Source organism: Ahaetulla prasina, chromosome 7, assembly GCF_028640845.1.
Source record: "Ahaetulla prasina isolate Xishuangbanna chromosome 7, ASM2864084v1, whole genome shotgun sequence".
NCBI lineage: Eukaryota > Metazoa > Chordata > Lepidosauria > Squamata > Colubridae > Ahaetulla > Ahaetulla prasina.
Genome location: NC_080545.1, coordinates 13756719 through 13777497, shown reverse-complemented (window position 1 = coordinate 13777497; position 20779 = coordinate 13756719). Strand labels below are relative to the sequence as shown.

Here is a 20779-nt window from a genome sequence, read left to right as displayed (position 1 = left end):
GTAGCGGAAATCTGAGCACTTCGGAGAACCGGTAGCGGAAATTTTGAATAGTTCGGAGAACCAGCAAATACGTCTGGCTGGCCCCAGAGTGGGGTGGGAATGGAGATTTTGCAATATCCATCCCCCCAGGAGTGGGGAGGGAGTGGAGATTTTGCAGTATCCTTCCCCTGCCACGCCCACCAAGCCACGCCCACAGAACTGGTAGTAAAAAAAAATTTGGATTTCACCACTGCCTGGCCCATTTGCATGCAAGTACAAGAGAGAGGGGCTTGAACCATAATCCTGCAGCCGCCTTCTTGCAAATTTTATTTATTTATTTTAGTTATTAATCACATTTATATACCGCCCTATCTCCCGAAGGACTCAGGGCGGTTCACAGGCAAGTAAAAACATATAAATACAAATTAAAATAACAATTAAAAAACTTATTCTAAAAGGCCGAATTATTGAAAAGCAGTATAAATAATAAAACCCATTAAAAACCAATATAAATTTAAAATCTAATCCAGTCCTGCGCGGATGAATAAATGTGTTTTAAGCTCGCGACGGAAGGTTCGGAGGTCCGGAAGTTGACGGAGTCCTGGGGGGAGTTCGTTCCAGAGGGTGGGAGCCCCCACAGAGAAGGCCCTTCCCCTGGGTGTCGCCAGACGACACTGCCTAGCTGACGGCACCCTGAGGAGTCCCTCTCTGTGAGAGCGCACGGGTCGGTGAGAGGTATTCGGTAGCAGTAGGCGGTCCCGTAAGTAACCCGGCCCTATGCCATGGAGCGCTTTAAAGGTGGTTACCAAAACCTTGAAGCGCACCCGGAAGGCCACAGGTAGCCAGTGCAGTCTGCGCAGGATAGGTGTCACACGGGAGCCACGAGGGGCTCCCTCTATCACCCGCGCAGCCGCATTCTGGACTAACTGCAGCCTCCGGATGCCCTTCAAGGGGAGCCCCATGTAGAGAGCATTGCAGTAATCCAGACGAGACGTCACGAGGGCGTGAGTGACCGTGCATAGGGCATCCCGGTCTAGAAAGGGGCGCAACTGGCGCACCAGGCGAACCTGGTAGAAAGCTCTCCCGGAGACGGCCGTCAAATGATCTTCAAAAGACAGCCGTTCATCCAGGAGGACGCCCAAGTTGCGCACCCTCTCCATCGGGGCCAATGACTCGCCCCCGACAGTCAGCCGTGGACTCAGCTGACTGTACCGGGATGCCGGCATCCACAGCCACTCTGTCTTGGAGGGATATATTTTGACATATCCTCCTTGCAGAGACCCCTGACATTAGCCCACCTCCCCCTTTTTTTTTGGGAGAAAAGCACCCAGGGCTTCAATTAAGATTTTTTTTTTTTTAAACGAAGAGTGTAATTTCATCTTCTACCTGGTAATACTTGGGTCACAGTAAGCCTTTTCAATTTCCTCTCTTCTGGGAAGATCCTTCCAGCCACTGCTGGTGGAGATCTGCCACCGATATGGAAGATCATAATGGATCATACTGCAATTATCTACAAAGCAAATGAGTAAAAGTAAATCCTCTAAGCTTCTTTATACTTTATAAGGCAAGTTTACAGACATGTTTACTACCAAAGTACAGTGACTGGCTGTTCCTTTTTTGGGAAATATACTTTGGGCCAAATTTCCATGCTGGTGGATAAAAGCAAAAATCTAAATTCATCATTTTCTGTCTGATAAAAGAAGTTTTGACCGCTCTGCAGGATGTAAATCCAAAGGCAACAACAGTAAGGCTGAACTTTGTATCCTGTTTGTTATGTCCTATTTTCAGGTTCCTATAATAAAGCAGCACGTCTTTGGTTTATTGGTTTTTGTTACATAAACTGGATTAGATTTGCACCTCTATAACTGTCTGGTTCGGTTCTGCAACCCAACAAGAAAAATACAGACTTCAGAGGATAATTAGAACTGCAGAAAAAACAATTGCTACCAACCTGCCTTCCATTGAGGACCTGTATACTGCACGAATCAAGAAGAGGGCCGTGAAAATATTTACAGATCCCTCGCATCCTGGACATAAACTGTTTCAACCCCTACCCTCAAAACGACGCTATAGAGCACTGCACACCAGAACAACTAGACACAAGAACAGTTTTTTCCCGAAGGCCATCACTCTGCTAAACAAATAATTCCATCAACACTGTCAGACTATTTACTGAATCTGCACTACTATTAATCGTTTCATAGTTCCCATCACCAATCTCTTTCCACTTATGACTGTATGACTATAACTTGTTGCTGGCAATCCTTATGATTTATATTGATATATTGACCATCAATTGTGTTGTAAATGTCGTACCTTGATGAACGTATCTTTTCTTTTATGTACACTGAGAGCATATGCACCAAGACAAATTCCTTGTGTGTCCAATCACACTTGGCCAATAAATTCTATTCTCTAAATTCTATTCTAGATCCCCAGGAGAAAGTCATGAAAATCTGTATCTACATGATTACTAAGGAAATACCACAAGGCATCTTGGTTACTCTGGATCCAAGAGATCCCATACCTTTCCTTGTCTTTCTTCCCTCTTTTTTGTACTCTAGAGCAGGGGTCTTGAAACTTGGCTCTTTTAAGACTTGTGGACTTCAACTCCCAGAGCTTTGCTGGCTGAGGAACTCTGGGAGTTGAAGTCCATAAGTCTTAAAAGAGCCAAGTTTGCAGACCCCTGCTCTAAAGCAATGTTTCTCCACCTTAGCCATTTTAAGATGTGTGGACTTCAACTCCCAGAATTCCACATATTTTAAAATGGCCAAGGTGAAGAAACATTGCTCTACGATAAATTTATTACAGGCAGAAGAGTAGGACCCATCATTGTTGTAAGTGGTTAAACAAATGGTTATAAGCTGAGGACAGAGGGATAGAATCAAGATCACGTGAAGTGTTAATACCACTTTATCATGCCTTGGTAAGGCCACATTTGGAACACTGCATTCTGTTTTGGTCGCCACGATGTAAAAAAGATGTCAAGACTCTAGAAAGAGTGCAGAGAAGAGCAACAAAAATGATTAGGGAGCTGGATGGACATATGAAGAACGGCTGCAGGAACTGGGTATGTCTAGTTTAATGAAAAGAAGGACTAGGGAAGACATGATACCAGTGTTCCAATATCTCAGGGGCTGCCACAAAGAAGAGGGAGTCAAGCTATTCTCCAAAGCACCTGAAGGCAGGACAAGAAGCAATGGGTGGAAACTAATCAAGGAGAGAAGCAACTTAGAACTAAGGAGAAATTTCTTGACAGTGAGAACAAGTAATCAGTGGAACAACTTGGCTCCAGAAGATGTGAGTGCTCCAACACTGGAAGTTTTTAAGAAGATGTTGAATAACCATTTGTCTGAAGTGACTGGTTCTCTCTATATTTTAAAGAACCATTCGTGCCTCAGTGTTCAGTTGATTTGGGATTGAGTGTGGCAATTTTCCAGGCCTGTGAGTGTGTGTGAGTGAGTGACCATAAGCTGAACCTGTGTAACACTTTGTGGATCGTATCACCTCTAAGGAAAAATGACTGACATGAATTGAACACAATCGTGATTTACTTCTCAAAAAGACCAAATCAGACATGAGTGACTGATTGATGAATGAATCAATAGCTGCCCCCTGGAAACAGTCCAGGCCTTGGGTTTGAATGTCCATCTTAAAGAAGTTTTCTTCTTTATAGATTAAAGAGCATTGGTATCTCTTTCTTGAAAGGTAAATCATGCCACCAATGATCTCAATGGATCCCTCGCTTCACCTGAACATCCCAGGATCAACCCCTATTTTGATCCACATCCACTTGCTACTTCTAAAGGGCGCTAAAACAAACAAACAAAAAAGGCAGAAACACTAGGCTAACGTGGATGGAACCTGCAAAGATATTACAACTCGCCAAGGTCAAATTAACTGTCACCTTCTTCGCTGCGACTTACTTTTATTTTTACAGAACTGCCAGACATAGTGCAGACAGATTTCATCGCTTTTTTCCTTCTCTGTGCTTGGAGTTTTAAGAATAGATGCTCTTTTTACACCTATAAAAAAGAGAAATTAAGGGACACGACATCCTTGCTACAGTAAAAACCGCAGAACGGTGTTCTTTCCCAAGGGCAAAAAGTTCTCTGCTCAGGACTAGCAGCTCCTAGATGGAGGCTGCAGGGGGGCTGGTTGCCAAGTTATATGACCCAAGACCCATTGACTGGAATCCCTTGCTCTCCCTTCAGCTGGTGCTACTTCAAAGATCCATCTTGACAGGTGAAAATACGGCAGAACACCTTTAGCATGTGGTGCTCTATGTTCCATTTGATTGGGGGTGGGGGTGAAGGTAGGCTATCTCACTCAGAGGGTGTCAAACCCGTAGCCTGCGGGCCCAGATGCGTCACCTGCTGGCCACGCCCACCCCCGGTTTAGCGAAAGGGGAAAACGTCGCAATATGTCACGTGCCGGGTGGGATTCAGCCGGTTTGGGCGAACCTGTTGTTTAACTGCTGGCTGGTCCCTCCCCTCCCAGGAGTCCCCATGCACCTGATTTTTGGCTCCCAGGTAAGTGCACGGAGACCCACAAGGCCCAAAACAGGATGTTGGAGGGTGCGGCGCGGCCCCCCTGTGACCCTTTTTTGTTCCCGGGAGGGTGCAGGAGGCCGAGTTCCGCCTGTAATACCCCCTGGCAACGCCCGCCATGGCCACGCCCCATGCAGCCTGTTATTAGGGCAGAAAACCGGTTGTTAAATTATTTGAATCCCACCACTGGTCATGTGATGACGTGACGCCATGAGTTTGACACCCCTGATCTAACCCAAAGCAATACCCACTGCAGGAATTCACTCTATTTAAGCAACTTCAGGAGAACCAATCACTTCATGACCAGATCCGTTGTTGTTACATTTACTGTCAGGAAACTTTTAGAGAAACACTCCTTATCCATCCTAGCTCTGAGGATATCTTAGTTCTCAGTGCCAGTCTTCTATGCAAATAAAAGACCCACCCATCCTTCCTAACCTCCTCACATTCAACTTCCTGTCCTAGGATCCTTTTTGCTTATTACAGAGTCCTTGAGTAATAACCACAATAAAGGCTGCCCATTACAGTCATAAATCATGACAGACGTGAAATGGGTCAGTTACTACCTGTTTTGTGGCAGTCGTTAAACAAACACCATGTTGATTAAGCAAACCTATGGTTTGTTACAGGGGGCGGTTTTGCTGAAAACAGGAAGTTTTCCAGCAAAACTGCTGTAAAATGGTGTCACAGAAATGCGGCCAGGTTGCTAAGTGCCCAAAATTCAGTTGCATGACTGCAGATGGCAGCCATCAGAACTTTGGAACCGGATCGTAAGTCTTCTTCTTTGGGTGCATTGCAACTTCCAACAGTCACTAAACAACTGGTGGTAAGTTCCTCTTACAAGGACTACATGTATACATCTAATGAAGCAAAAGGTATGTGCTGCAGGATGTGTTAACCCTCTGTCTCATAAAATTTCTCAACCTATCAAATTAGACAAGTATTTTTCAATGTGGGCAACTTGAAGATGGAGTTCAGCTCCCAGCCAGCATATCTTCCAAGTTGCCAAAGTTGAGAAACACGGATACCGTATTTTTCGGAGTATAAGATGCACCTTCCCCCCCCCCCGCCCTACAAAAAAGAGGGTGAAAATCTGGGTGCGTTTTATACTCTGAATGTAGCCCCGCTCAGCTTCTCAAATGGAGGTTTCAGAGGCTGAAAGAAGCTTCAGAAAAAAAGCCCCAAACAGAGCTTCAGAGGCTTTTTTTCTGAAGCTGTTTTGGAGGCTTTCAGAGGCAAAAAAAAGTTTTTTTTTTGAAATGGAGTTTCAGACGTAGAAAAAAAAGCCAAAATAAAGCAAGGCACAGAGCTCACAAACAAGGAACCTGTTGCTAAAATTCACCTCTGGGAACAGCTGATTGGGGGTATTGCGGGAGGCCGATCCACCTGCCAATCAGCTTTTTTTCTTATTTTCCTCCCCAAAAACTAAGGCACATCTTATACTCCGGTGCATCTTATACTCTGAAAAATACGGTATATATAGATCAGTGATGGCTAACCTTTTTGGCACTGAGTGACAAAATTGGAGTACGTACACGTGCCGGAGCACCTGAACTCGGAACAGAGCATCTGGCCGGTGCGCATACGCACCAGACCAGCTGGCAATGGCGCGTGTGCCCACTGAGAGGGCTCTGCGTGCCACCTCTGGTACGTGTGCCATAGGGTTGCCGTCATAGATATAGATGAGTACAAAATACAGACGTGCGCACCTTGTTGTAGACTGGCCCTACTGATGTCCAGGCACGGTCCCCAACAGCAAAAGGTGCTTAAAAAAAAGAACTGGCTTACCTTGGTCAGGCAGATCTACTTTCACAAAATTATTTGCCTGAAAAGGTACCGGATATCTCTCAGTTTTTGGACGTGTGTTTAAGTAATCTTTCTCTGCTGCAGCCGTACAATTTGGGATTCCTACAAGAATGGAGAGGAGATGATTTCTATGGTTTTGTTGATTAAACAGATTATAGAAATAAGTATGCTGTACTCATACATAGGGAATAAATAGAATTATTTATAGTAAACAAATAGTAATAAGAGTTGGAAGGGACCCTGGAGGTCTTCTAGTCCAACCCCCTGCTTAGGCAGGCAACCTTACGCCACTCCAGATAAATGGTTATCCAACATCTTCATAAAAATTTCCAGTGTTGGAGCATTCACAACTTCTGCAGGCAAGTTGTTCCACTGATTAATTGTTCTAACTGTCAGGAAATTTCTCCTTAGTTCTAAGTTGCTTCTCTCCTTGATTAGTTTCCACCCATTGCTTCCTGTCCTGCCCTCAGGTACTTTGGAGAATTGCTTGAGTCTCCCTTCTTTGTGGCAACCCCTGAGATATTGGAACACTGCTATCATGTCTCCACTACTCCTTCTTTTCATTAAACTAGACATACCCAGTTCCTGCAGCTGTTCTGCATATGTTTTAGCCTCCAGTCCCCTAAACATCTTTGTTGCTCTTCTCTGCACTCTTTCTAGAGTCTCAGCATCTTTTTACATCGTAAAAAATTTATACATTTATAATTGTTTGTAGAACTGCTATGAAGATTGGAAGTCACTTCAGAAATAGAAATAGAATAACAGAGTTGGAAGGGACCTTGGAGGTCTTCTAGTCCAACCCCCTGCCTAAGCAGGAAACCCTACACCACTTCAGACATATGGTTACCCAACATCTTCTTAAAAACTTCCAGTGTTGGAGCATTCACAACTTCTGGAGGCAAGTTTTTTTCCTTTCCTTTCCTTTCCTTTCCTTTCCTTTCCTTTCCTTTCCTTTCTATTTTTTTTTTTTGGCCCTTTTATTTTCTTTTTCTTTTCCTCAATTTATTTTTGTATTAGGTTTAACTTCCTTTTAAAACCTTTCACAAAAACCATCACGGAAGGAAAGGAGGAAGGGAGTTTCAACAAGGGAATGAGAAAAGAGAGGTCCTGAAAAAATAGGAAGTGGCCTATGAGAAGCATGCATCTAGATCCTAAAAAATTATCGTGTATGTATCCAGATATGCAAGCAAAATGTTGGAGATGTAATTGTGATGACGCTACATATTTTCACATTTGGTGGACTTGTAAGGACATAAAGGCCTTTTGGATAAAAATTTGGTGGATTTTACAAAACGTTTTGAAAAAGAAGATAAAGTTCCTGCCGCAATTTTTCTTGTTGGGAATTATTACGGATTGTACAGTAATTGAGACTAAATTGATTTTAAATCTAATAACAGCAGCAAGACTACTAATAGGACAATACTGGAAGAAAAAAGAAGTACCTACAATAGAAGAATGGATATTGAAGGTTGCCAATTTGGCTGAGATGGCGAAGATATCAGCCTTTTTGAAAGACAATACGCAAGAAAGATACTTAAAGGAATGGAAAAAATGGATTGACTATATTCAACGTAGATATCAGACTAAGAGTTATCAGACTGTTTTGAATGATTATGATGTATTATTTTGATTGTTTTGGGGAAGTTAGGAATTGATGATTGTAGGGTATAATTAAGTTGGGATGAAAATTTTTTAGCATATGTTTGTTTTATTTTTAACTATACCTTGTGCCCGTTCCGGGAAGTCGGGGGGGGGGGGAGGGGGGTTGTGAAGGGAGGGGAGAGGAGGTGGGGGAAAGGGGGGAAAAATTTTTGTAAAACTTTTTGAATAAAAAAAAAAAAGAAGAGACCACCACAAAAAAAAAAAAAAAAAAAAGAGAAGCATGCAAGTGTGTAATATGCTCACGAAGGTCCTTCATGAAGGCAGCAATCCTGGCATCACAAATGGCTTGGATGTTCCAAATTGTGTCTTGATCCAGGCCTTCGGCGATCAACAGACTCGTAGGATGGGAGTCCAGAAGATTGTGAGACCTCTTGCAATGGGGGAAGCGGCATTCTCCTCTGAGAAAGTAGCGGCAAATGTGAAGCCGGGAGCAATTATCTTTCAGAGTGCAACTCCCTCCTCCTTTGTTATAGGCACCGCACACCTAGAGAGAGAGAAAAAAACAAGAAAGACACCAATAGTCCTCCGTTTGGGACTGCACAGGAAAGCAGGAAAACATCCTAGGCATTTAACGTTGTGGACACCTGTTTTGAGATGCTAACTTAGCCTTTTAACAATTTTTTAAAAAAATAAATCCCAGAAATGTTGGCCTAGTAATAAATAATACAATTTGTTATTTTTGACCTGTTTCAGAACTAAGGGCTCTGCATTTCACTTATTTATATATAGAAAAGTATGCTTCCTTCTTTAAAAAAAACAAAACAAACTACAGCAATACTCCACCCATATTCCAGAATTAAAGGTAAAGGTACAGATTTCACCTCATGCATATGTACTAGTCGTTCCCAACTCTAGGGGGCAGGGCTCATCTCCGTTTGTATGACATGCAAAGCTAGTCTTCAAATCAGAAAGTAAACCTGAACGAACAACTGTAGAATTTGATTATCTTAAACTCCCTTTTTCTATTTCTCTTTGATTTCCTCCATTTCTCCTTCTTCATTTGCTTACGTTAGTAGTCTACAGACTACTTATATAGTCCCCAAATGTGTGGGGCCAAGCTTTGGAACCTTCATGGAATTTTTTGAGAGTTTGGGGAAATGCTAAGGGGTAACATGGAATCCACTGCGTTATAGATGCATCTATCCTTTATAGAAGCATCTCCAAAAGTGTTCGAAGCGGAGGCCTTAATATTCAACCCTGAATCTGTTTGTAAGGAAATTGCCAAGTCATGCTTTTTATCAGTATTATTCCAGGCTAGCAGTTCATGAGAATTTTAAAACTCTCTTTTACGTCTCTTTTACAGGATGTGAACTTTTTTTTTTAACTCAAAGGACTTGCCTCTTAGTAAACACCAATCATAGTGTGTGCTTAGAAGCCCTCTGTTTTGACATACACTTTGACACTGTATATTCACTGGCCATTCAAACATGTTTGTGTATTAATACTTATTAGCCATCTGAAGGTGGCTCTTGAGACTGGCAGCTATAAAAATTGGGGGGAAAAACAAGATCCTACAAATAACACATAACCTTCAAACATGTTGTGTCTGCATAACATGTTGTGTCTATACAACATCCCCACCTCCTCATATTGGGCAAGGATTCTGTCTTTCATATCAGAAATCGCAGTCTGGGGAGCGTAGATTATCTGACCTAGGTCAACAAGATTTATTTCTCGCTAAAGCAATTCTAAAACCAAGGTCTCTCGGATTAGTGGCTCCATAACAAAATAACTGGTCAACAAATTGGCATAACTTACATCGGGTAAAAGAAAAGGGTCGTTTTGTAAAAGTAAAACGCACAATTCCTCTTCATTAAGGCCAGAGAGTTCGTGGGTTTTCAAAACTTGCCGGTTAGTTTCTGAGAAAATATCATGAGAATACTTGCAAGCACTAGAAGAGAATAAAAGAAACAAAGGTAAGTATAAATGACTCAAAAGTTCTTAAAATTATAGCTGCGTTTGTGGAAGCTCTTTATATTCTTTATTCATAAGCCTGACTAGGTGGCTCAGTAGCTAAGACACTGAGCCTGTAGAGCCGAAAGGTCAGCAGTTTGGTGGTTCGAATCCCTCATACTAGTCTCCTGTGTGAGCAGGGGGTTGGACTAGATGACCTCCAAGGTCCCTTCCAATTGTTACTGTTAAAGTTTTAAGCCTATTTCTCCCTTTCAACTCTGAAGTGTTACTTCACCCTGAAAATAAATAGCAAGAACTGAATCTCACACAAAAAACTTGGGAAGTATTACTTTAAGGAGCAGTGACAGTCACACCTTAAAAAAAAAAATCTACACCACCGAAACATTCTGGGCTTTGAAAAAAACTTTCTGGACTTTAAAACATAGCAATGATTAATCATTTATTTAGGAACACCTCTGCAAGTTACCTATCGCAGAGAAACAGATCAATGTGTGAGAAAACCCTGAGCGTGCAGAGTCTTTACCAGAAAACAAACATTTTCAGAACTTTTATCTTTTTTTAATTTCTTCATTGAATCACTTGATTCAAATCATCATTACCTTTCTAGGCTAAAACTGCACCATTAAACTGTGATTCAAATCTATACATAATAATACAATTATCATTTCAATTTCATTTAACTTTCCATCTCTTAACATCTTAAATATATCATTTTATATTTCACAATCATAATTTTTATACATTCTACTATTCATATTAAAGAACCTTTAGATAGATTTTTACTCCAAAAGCATTTTATTAAAATAAATTGGATAAAAATAAAAAAAAATCCAATTTTAAAAAATCCAATTTTGATTTTTTTTAAAAAAATAAAATAAAAAAATCATCGATTTTTATCCACCCTGATGGAACAAGAGCAAATAACACGGCCTTACATTTCACCTCCTTTCAGTTTTGAATGCCACATCTTCAGGGCTAATTGAAGTTGGATACAGCCAGTGTTGGCTGCATTCAGGGACGACACAGGAAGCCACAATCCATAACATAGAAATTCCTAATGAGATGATTTATTTTCACCCTCTTAAACCAAAACGGTTTTATGGCTCAATGTGAAATTTTGCAAATTCTCCATTAACCCATTCATGCTTCTTTTTTCTCTCTCCTGCTTAATACGGGTTCCAACCATGGTAAGTCCCTTGGATGTTTCAGAGCGATGCTTGTACATGTTCTGTGCTCACGCTCTTACACACTCAGGCAAGACACAGGCAGACGAAGTGGAAATCTTTCCGTTTCTGCATCCTGCTTTAACTGGGGGTCTGCCAGCCCCAGGGCTTGGTAGTGGGGTCCTGTAACCCATGAGTTCCGCAAACTATCTCTGGGAGGCGGCTAGCGAAAGGAAGGGTCAGCCACAATTAGCCCGATCAGTCTGTGTTTAAGGTAAAAAATAAAGATTCCCCTCGCACATAGATGCTAGTCGTTCCCGACTCTAGGGGGTGGTGCTCATCTCCATTTCAAAGCCAAAGAGCCAGCACTGTCCAAAGACATCTCCGTGGTCATGTGGCTGGCATGACTAAACGCCAAAGGCGCACGGAACACCATTCCCTTCCCACCAAAGGTGGTCCCTATTTTTCTACTTGCATTTTTTACCTGCTTTCAAACTGCTAGGTTGGCAGAAGCTGGGACAAGTAACGGGAGCTCACCCCCGTTACACGGCAGCACTAGGGATTCGAACCGCTGAACTGCCGACCTTTCGATCGACAGCCTCAGTGTGTTAGCCACTGAGCCACCGCGTCACCAGTCTGCATTTATCTGGTGCCAAATCAGATCAGGTTATGTTCCACCTTTTCTCTTGTAGCTTACAAGGAAATCGAAACCAAAGACCAGGGTTGTAACTGGCATGCAAGAGAGATTAGTGACTAATACAGTCTTGTGATGTCAGCAAACAATAAAAGGCAGTTTGGGGCTGTGTGTGTGGCTTGGCTCATCGGTGCTCAGCCCATCAAATCCACTTGCACAGGATATCCTTATCGTTTTGAACTGATTAAAAAGGCTAGGTAGGGTGATCCTTTAATCACAAGGGGGAATTGTGGGAGCCCCAACTGTGGAGCTAAAACAATGACACCAGGCACAATTTAGTTTGAGCAACAAAGTTAAGCCTGACCTTTGCAAGCTAAGGTGCTCATCCACCCAACTTGCACATACAACTGTTAGCTTTTCCAAGACTTTTCAGCAATTCCTTTGATCCTGGCCCTTCCGCATTATCCACTGTTTTCTCTTTCTATTCCCTCAATCTCCAAACTGGCCAAAGGATGTATTACAGCATTATAGATTAACAAGAGTTGGAAGGGACCTTGTAGGTCATCTAGTCCAACCCCCTCTCCCACCAAGGCAGGAGACCATACACCATTTCTGACAGATGTCAGTCCAGTCTCTTGTTGAAAGCTTCCAGTGAGGAAGCTCCCATAACCTCTGAATACAACTTCTGTTCCACTAGTTGATTGTTCTCACTGTCAGAAAAGTTCTCCTTATTTCCAGCTTGAATCTCTCCTTGTTCAGTTTCCATCCGTTATTCCTTGTCTGGCCTTCAGGTGCTTTGGAAAATAGCTTGACCCCCTCCTATCCGTGGCAGCCCCTCAAATATTGGAACACTGCTATGATGTCTGCCTTGGTCCTTCTCTTCACTAGGCTAGCCATGCCCAGTTCCTGCAACCGTTCATCGTATGTTTTAGTCTCCAATCCCCTCATCATCTTGGTTGCTCTTCTCTGCACTCTTTCTAGTCTCAACATCTTTTTGTATAGGGTGGTGACCAAAACTGGACGCAGGATTCTAGGTGTGATCTTATTAAGGCTTTATAGAGTGGTATTAGTACCTGTGAGTTTCTGCTCCAAGGAATCAACCAACCTTTATGTCAGGATTTTTCAAGCTTGGACGCTTTAAGATGGGTGGACTTCAACTCCCAGAATTCCCCAGCCAGCCTGTTGGTTGGGGAATTTTGGGAGTTGAAGTCCACCCATCTTAAAGCGTCCAAGCTTGAAAAACTCTTGACCTAAATCAACTACTGTTTATTACCCCTGACTGCATTTGCTTCAATTCTATCTTTAACCCTTTGCAATTCCTCCCCCCTCTGAAGACCGTATCCTGCACATTCAAGAATGGGGGGGAAGGCTTCAGAAATCAGCCCACCTCATAACCCTGTTTTCCAGGGCTTGAAATTATGCAGCAATTATTTCTAGCTAAAACAGTCTTCCCAGCTCCCCTTTGGCCTCTGTATCTTCTACTGCTAGCTCTGTATTTACAATCTCCAAGGCCAGCCACTTGGCAGCCTGCCCCCCTTTCCAACCCCCCCAAGATAATGCATAGGCTGTGTCATTTTTCTAGGAAAGGAGAAGTTAGAAGTTGGGGTTTTAGAGCAGAGCCTCAAAGGGCTGAAGAGGGAGTTGACTCTAGAAAAAAAAAGTGGACTAGATGGTCTCAGAGACCCCCTCCTAGCCTTTATATCCTGTAAGGATGCTGCAGGAGAAGTTTCCCACACTGCGCTAGAAGACTCCAAAACTCCTCCCAGCCTGTAGAATGTGTGAAATTCTCACTCTCCCATAGAGAAACTCAAAATCTGCTGCTTTTGTAGAAACCCTGCCTAGTTTTCCAGGAAAAAAAGAATATGCTTTTTTAGGGCAAGGGACAAAAATTGCATATAAAATACAACACTTCTGAGAGTCAATAGCATTAAAGTTTAATGAATTATTATAAGGAATCTCCAATTACGGTAAATTCACAACCCAAAATTGGCAGGAGCCTGATAATTCAAGTCCTAACCAAGGATCTCAGAATTATTAAGGTGACGATTAAGGATACAGGCAGATCCTAATAGGGTTGGGGTGTTTTGTTTTGGTTTTTTTTTTTTTTTTAAATTAAGACTGTTCATGTCCTATAAATTAAAAATCTCCAAATATCGAGGGAAGTTTGTAGTTGTTGTTCTGAGGTCTCCAATAATGATTGGTATAACAACAGATTTCTTTTTTCCAGAGACGTTCAACTTTGATATTCAAGTCCTGGCATTTTGTTTTTCTAACTCTCATTCCTCAATAGCGACATTAAATAAACCAGACTTCCTCTTCCCAAAAACATATTATACTATATTATTATTTGGGGCTTATATGGGCATGCCTGCCTCTTTGTTGGCTTTTCACCCCGTTTTTTCCTATTTGATGCTGCCCAATAGCAGCAAAAGCGATTTCCTTCTTTTTGGTCTCCTTTCTTGAATCCTGGGTTTATTGTGCCCTTCTCCTCTCAGCATTTTTGTTTAGACTCAAGTTTTTCTACAAAAATCTTCCTCCCCTTTTGCAGACAGAAATAATAAAAACCTCAAGAGATCAAACAACCCTCAAACCAATCATTCACACCTATTGGGGAAGCTTCCTTGAATTTGCATTTTATTTTCACTTTCTATTTTGAAACACCCCAAGTAAAAATCAGTCGAATTTGTTTGGTTTTCGACTAGTCCCCGGAAATTACTTCAGTGTCTTGATCCTGTACTGTTTGTCCATTTTTTTAAAAAAAAAAAGTATTCCTCTAATAAGAAAATGTTGTAATATGCAGAGGGTAACCAAACTGAATTCAGAAAATGTATTTTCTACCATTAGTGAAAAATCCCAGAATGCAAATCTATGTGACAACGAGTTAAAAAGTCTGTGCATAGCAGAATTGAAAAATTCACAACTGATGTAAATCAGATTAGCACAAACTATGATCTAAAGAGTAATTTTGGTGTAGTGGTTAATGCACCAGATAGAAAGCAGGAGGCTCTGAATTCTAATTTGACTTTAGCCATGAAAATCAGATGAGTCTTCGGGCCAGTCACACTCTCTTAGCCCACCCCACCCCAAAGGGTTGTTGTGGAGAAAATAGGAAGATGAAGATGTGTTGGATATGTTCACCATTTTGAATTAGTTGTAGAAATAAAGAAAGAGGTGACGGGGAGTTGAAATCCATCCGTCTTAAAGTTGCCAAGACTGAGAAAGACTCTTCTAGAATATAAATTCTAAACCTCACAGAAAAAGCTGCATTATTACTTTTTCCCAGAAAGTAAATAAATGCTTGCTATATTGAAAGCATGAGTTATAATGGGTATATTTAAGAACAATAAATTTCTATAGGACTGCGTACATCATTCCAGCCACTAGATTTCCAGGAAATCGACTTGGGAGATCTTCAAAATAAATCATAAGCCACTTCCCTGAACTGTTTCCCGACATTTGATCGATGTCTCCATCTGAAGATTTAAGTCGGCCATTTTTATAAGCGACATTTGGCTATTTTTTTTTACTCGGTTCCGTATCCTAATTATTAAGATGCCCAGTCATGCATATGAGATGGGCAGCCATATAAATAAATAAATTACATTTAAAATTTAAAAAAAACCCAACATTCACTCGTACCCCAAATTTTTAGACCTGCTGACAATTTGATTTCAACCCAAATTCTTGTTCCTTTGGAAACAAGGTCAACAGGCTGGGGGGGAAAAGTGTTTTTTGTGTACCATTTTAATTCCCAACATGTTCTCCAGAAAGTCATTTCTGCCCCCCCAAAATATTCAGAGCACAGACAGAACCTGGATGGGATTTGGAGATGGTTTTAAGGCGATACAGATGGAAACCAGTTAGGTTCAAATAAGAAATTGATGCCCATTTTATGGGGTTTTATATTTCTCAAAAGGAGTTCAACAGGTCCTGAAAAGCAGTCGGCCTCTGATGGGGCTAAAGTGGAGATGAAATTAAGCGGAAACTGTGAATTGAATAAAGCCACAAGGACAACAAACTATTTCAGAATTAAGACTTGGCACGTTTGACTTTCTGATTACTTATAAGACGACTTTTAAAAGTTTTTTTTTTGGGGGGGGGGGTTAGAAACAGACTCTTAAAAGAGACAGACACAACTTTTCATATATTTTTTTTGGTCTTAAGGGATGTTGTTCACCCTTTTGTTGTTGTAGTTGTTGTTGTTACGCCCTTAATATCCCCCCCATTTCCCCATATCTCTTAATCCCACTTAATCCCACGGCGACCTTCCCACTCTGTGCCTCTCGCCCTCCCCCCACCTTTTTCCTGCCCCAACTGATCTCCCCCTCCCCGCCGCCTCGACTTGCTTCCAAGTTAAGCCAGGCGTCTCATGAGGACTAGCGCCCTCCCATTGCTTTTTTCCAGCGAGAAGAGCGGATCCGCAGCCGCCCGGACTCACTTGACTCGGCATCTCCCGCGGAGGTTCAGCTTGCAGAGGTGCAGCCGGTCGCAGCCCATGCAGACCTGGCGGACGCAGAGGCGGGCAGCCGAGATGGCCAGCACGAATTGATCGCCGCCTCTCCGGGTCACCAGAAAGCGCGCCTGGCCGGCGTCCTCCAGGACCTGCCGCAGCTGGCTCATCGGCAGCCCCATCTCCTGGGGCAGCTCGGAGAGGCGCACGCAGCCGCCCCGCGAACACAGCACCTTGGACAGGTAGCTGCACACCGCCGAGTCAGCAGCCATCCTGCCTCGCCTGCCCGGCCGCCGCCGCTGCTGCCGCCGCTGCCTCTTGACTCCGTGGAGCCTGTCCGCGGGAATCGAAAGCGAAGGGCGGCCAGCGGGGGCGGGGCCGGGAGAGGAGAGACGCGCCTGCGCGAGACGGGGCCGAAGCGGAGGGAGGGGCGTGCCGGGGTCACAGCCCTCTCGAAGCAGTTGGGGGGGGGGCTGGAGGAGGAACCCGAGGAACCCGCTTTCTGGTTTGCGCGCCCTCCCGCAGCTTCCCCTTCGGCTGCCCTGGGCGAGACCCTGGGGGGCGTTCTGCGCATGGGACACGGGAGCCAGAGGGCGGGAGCGGGGGGGGGGCTGCCAGCCGGTCAGGCGTGACCCGGGGATGATGGAACTGACTGACCTCACCCCTTGCCCTCCTTTCCCCCCCACCCCGGAAGGCAGTTTTATTTCCAGCAATGGGGTTGAAACAAAATATGTATTAAAAGGAGGAGGAAGGGAAAGAGGAAGGAAAGAAGGAAGGAAGGAAGGGAAGGAGGGAGGAAAGGAAAGAAGGGAGGGAGGAAAGAAGAGAAAGGAGGGAGGGAGGAAGGAAAGGAAAGGGCGGGAGGAAAGAAGGAAGAAAGGAAGGAAGGGAAAGAGAGAGGGAGGAAAGAAAGGAGGGAGGGAGGGAGAATAGAATTTAGAATAGAATAGAATTTTTTATTGGCCAAGTGTGATTGGACACACAAGGAATTTGTCTTGGTGCATATGCTCTCAATGTACATAAAAGAAAAGATACCTTCATCAAGGTACAACATTTACAACACAATTGATGGTCAATATATCAATATAAATCATAAGGATTGCCAGCAACAAGTTGTAAGGGAAAGAGGGAGGGAGGAAAGGAAGGGAGGGAGGAAAGGAAAGGAGGAAGGAAGGAAAGGAAAGCAGGGAAGGAGGAAAGAAAAGGAAAGGAAGGAGGCAGGTAAGAAGGAAGGGAGGAAAGGAAAGAAGGAAGAGAGGAAAGGAAAGAAGGGAGGGAGAAAGGAAAGAAAGAAGTGAGAGGGAGGAAGGAAGGAAAGGAAGAGAGAAAAGGAAAGAAGAGGGAGGGGGGAAAGGAAAGGAGGGTCAGAGGAAAGAAGGAAGGAAGGGAAAGGGAGGGAGGAAAGAATAAAGGAAGGAAGGGAAAGAGAGCGGGAGGAAAGGAAAGAGAGGGAGGAAAGAAGGGTGGGAGGAAAGAAAAGGAAAGGAGGAAGGAAAGAAGGGAGGGAGGGAAGGAAGGGAGAAAAGAGGGAGGGAGGGAAGGAGGAGAAAAGAAGGAAGGGAAAGAAAGATAACCTAATTCTCCCAAAGTACACATCGTCCTCGACTTACAAGAGTTCATTTAGTGACTATTCGAAGTTACAACAGGTTTGAAAAAAGTGACCGATGACCCTTTCCCACACTTGTAGCATTCCCACGATCACATGATCAGAGTTCAGATGCTTGGGAACTGATTCGCATTTCTGACAGGTTGCCCCCTGCCCTGGGGTCACGTGATCACCTTCTGCAAACTTCTGACAAGCAAAGGGGAAGCCAGATTCACTTAACAGCCGTGTTGTTAACTGAACAACTTGAGTGATTCACTGAACCACGGTGGCAATGGGGCAAACAAAACATTTCACTCAACAGCAGAAATTTTGGGCTAACAATTGTGGTCCTAAGTCAAGGGCTCATGTAAACTACACCTTACAAATTGCTTGCAAATGTTGCGCCCTGAAGCACATCCAGCCTGCGGGATGTTATTTGGGGACAGTTTGTTATGCAATCCAATGAAGTCAAGGCCTGTGGCCACCCAAGGAAGCAGTGTAAAAAGAAGTTAAACGAATAAACATGGACAGCATAGCAATCCGCTGCTGGAATCTTGATGGTATGTAAAAAGACTTTGGAATGTTGTGTATTGTATAAAAACATTCAGCAAGCAAGATATCAGAACAGAAGGGATTTTTTTTTTAATTGGATTTTTTTCTGTACAATAAAAGTATACAAAATTTTTAAAAGATTTAAGAGGAAAAAGAAAGAGAATGAAAAAAAGGAAGGAAGCAGAGGTGGGTTTCAGCAGGTTCTGACCAGTTCTGGAGAACCGGTAGTGGAAATTTTGAATAGTTCGGAAAACCGGTAGTAAAAATTCTGACTGGCCATCTATTCTCTGCCTCCTAAATCCCAGCTGATCGGGAAGAAATGGGGATTTTGCAGTAACCCTCCCCTGGATTGGGGAGGGAATGGAGATTTTATAATACCCTTCCCCTGGAGTGGGGGAGGGAATGGAGATTTTACAGTATCCTTCCCCTGCCATGCCCACCAAGCCACACCCACAGAACCGGTAGTAAAAAAATTTGAAACCCACCACTGGAAGGAAGGAGCAACACATTTCCATTAGGTTGTTTTTAGATTTCCCCTGAAAAAAGGAAGGAAGGAAGGAAGGAGAAATATAATTATTTTTGCCTTTCTCTCAAGTAACTGCCATGTTATTCTTTCCCCCTTCCACTTTGACCTTTTCTAATCCCCAAATCTATAAATAATATTTTCTTCTTTCAACAAAACGTCCCTTTTTTTTTTTTTTAAAGCAAGCTTTTTTTCCTCTTCTTCAAACTAGTCAGCTTCAGCTCTGGTGAAAAGGCCACATTTCCCATGGACCAGTAGTATACAAAAAAAACCTCTAATCATGGCAACCATTGCAAGTACAGTTAGTCCTTGACTTACAGTTGTTTGTTTAGTGACAACAGCACTGAAAAAAGTGACTTGTGACCATTTTTCGCACTTACGACCATTGCATCATCCTCATGATTTACATTTACATGCAAATCGCATTTACGTGATTTGCATTGGAAAGCTTGACTTCTGACTCGCATTTATGACGGTTGCAGTCTCACAGAGTCATGTGATCCCTTTTTGCGATCTTCCGATCAGCAAAGTCAATGGGGAAACCCGGATTCACTTAACAACCGTCTTACTAATTTCACAACTGCGCTGATTCACTTAATAAATGCGGCAAGAAAAGATGGGGCAAAACTCACTCAACCCATTTCTCACATAACAACATAAATTTTTGGCTCAGTCATAAGTCGAGGACTATCTGTAATTGTATGGATCTGCGTTATCCTTCAGAATTGGAAATTGGGAGGGACGAGAAGTAGGACTTCCTTTTGGGGTGTAACGTATAGGTAATCCTCAATTTACAAGCCCAATTGAATCCCAAATTTTTGTTGCTAACTGAGGCGTTTGCTAAGTGAATTTTGCGTCATTTCACAACCTTCGTTGCCACCGTTGTTAAGTGAACCAGTGCAATTATTACATTAGTAACACGGTCAAATTTGGTTTCTCCATGGACTTTGTCAGAAAGTCGCAAAAGGGGTTTTGTTCTGTCCCCCTCGCCTCAGTCCGAGCGATGGCTTAATTAGCCGGCACTATCAGCTCTGGCAGCAAACTAGCGAGCGTCTGCCAAGTGTCTTGTTATCTCCCTCAATGCCAATGAGTCAACAAACAGTACTTCAGCTCTAGTCAAGTAGTTGATTTGCCTGCTACAAAGAGGTATAGCAACCCTTGCTGCCTTTATATCCTGTGGGGTGTGGCTCCATGACTCAGCACTTCCTAGGCCTGCCCCATCCCTGCTTCTGTTGTTCTCGCCTCTCCTGCCTACGAAACCTAGGGTCCAGCCAGGCCTGATTGCCATCTGCTGGGTCTGGAGGCATAGCCGGGGGGGGGGGGGAAGAGTCAGGGGATGGAGGCCTCGATATCTCCTCCACCTGGCCTGCCTTTGGCCCCTGAAGCTGGGCCAGGGAAGCTGATGTTCCCCGAGGTAAGTCCTGATGGTCCTTCCCCCTGACTTTCCAAATCACTTTCTGGCAGGGGGCCCAGCTCGGGGGGCGCAGACACAACAGGTTTACATGACCCCGGGACACTCCAACTGTCAAAAATATGAACCAGTTGCGCGGCATCTGAATTTTGATCACGTGACCATGGGAATGCTGCAAAGGGAACAACTGAAAAATGGCTCATAAGTCACTTTTTTCAGTGACGTCGTAACTTTGAACGGTCACTAAATGAACTGTGGAGGACTCCCTGTGCCTGATAGGCGCCAGCCCCTCCCTCACCCCTCCATTTCATCTTCAGGGCCTGAACTGCTTGGCACTCAGGTTAGGCCACACATGCTACAGCATTGCCAAGAGTGAGTCAGCGTGTTTGCTGTTTTGTTTTAAGAAAGCTGCCTTGTTATTTTGGCCTCGGTTGCTTAGTTATCTGATTTCATGACCCAGACACAAGATAGCAGAAAACCGGGCTGGCTTTTCCTCCGCTGGAAAGAAATGTTGAGAAGGGGGAGGGATTCTGTCCATCCCACAAACAGC

The 20779-nt window shown here is 43.5% G+C and overlaps 1 protein-coding gene across 2 annotated transcripts in view; it reads right to left on the bottom strand.

Moving 5' to 3' along the window:
- Positions 1-16563, bottom strand: part of LOC131202088 (zinc finger CCCH-type antiviral protein 1-like) — a 33892-nt gene extending 17329 nt beyond the window's left edge. The window contains exons 1-6 of one of the 2 annotated variants that reach the window (XM_058190654.1): positions 16147-16563; positions 9756-9888; positions 8241-8481; positions 6318-6437; positions 3906-4004; positions 1366-1489 (exon numbers count right to left, since the gene is read on the bottom strand). In XM_058190654.1, coding sequence (XP_058046637.1) covers positions 1366-1489; positions 3906-4004; positions 6318-6437; positions 8241-8481; positions 9756-9888; positions 16147-16430 — 1001 coding nt within the window. In that variant the 5' untranslated portion in view covers positions 16431-16563. The remainder of the gene's footprint in view (positions 1-1365; positions 1490-3905; positions 4005-6317; positions 6438-8240; positions 8482-9755; positions 9889-16146) is intronic. The other variant, XM_058190655.1, reaches the window with a different exon arrangement.
- Between the last annotated feature and the right edge of the window lie 4216 nt (positions 16564-20779).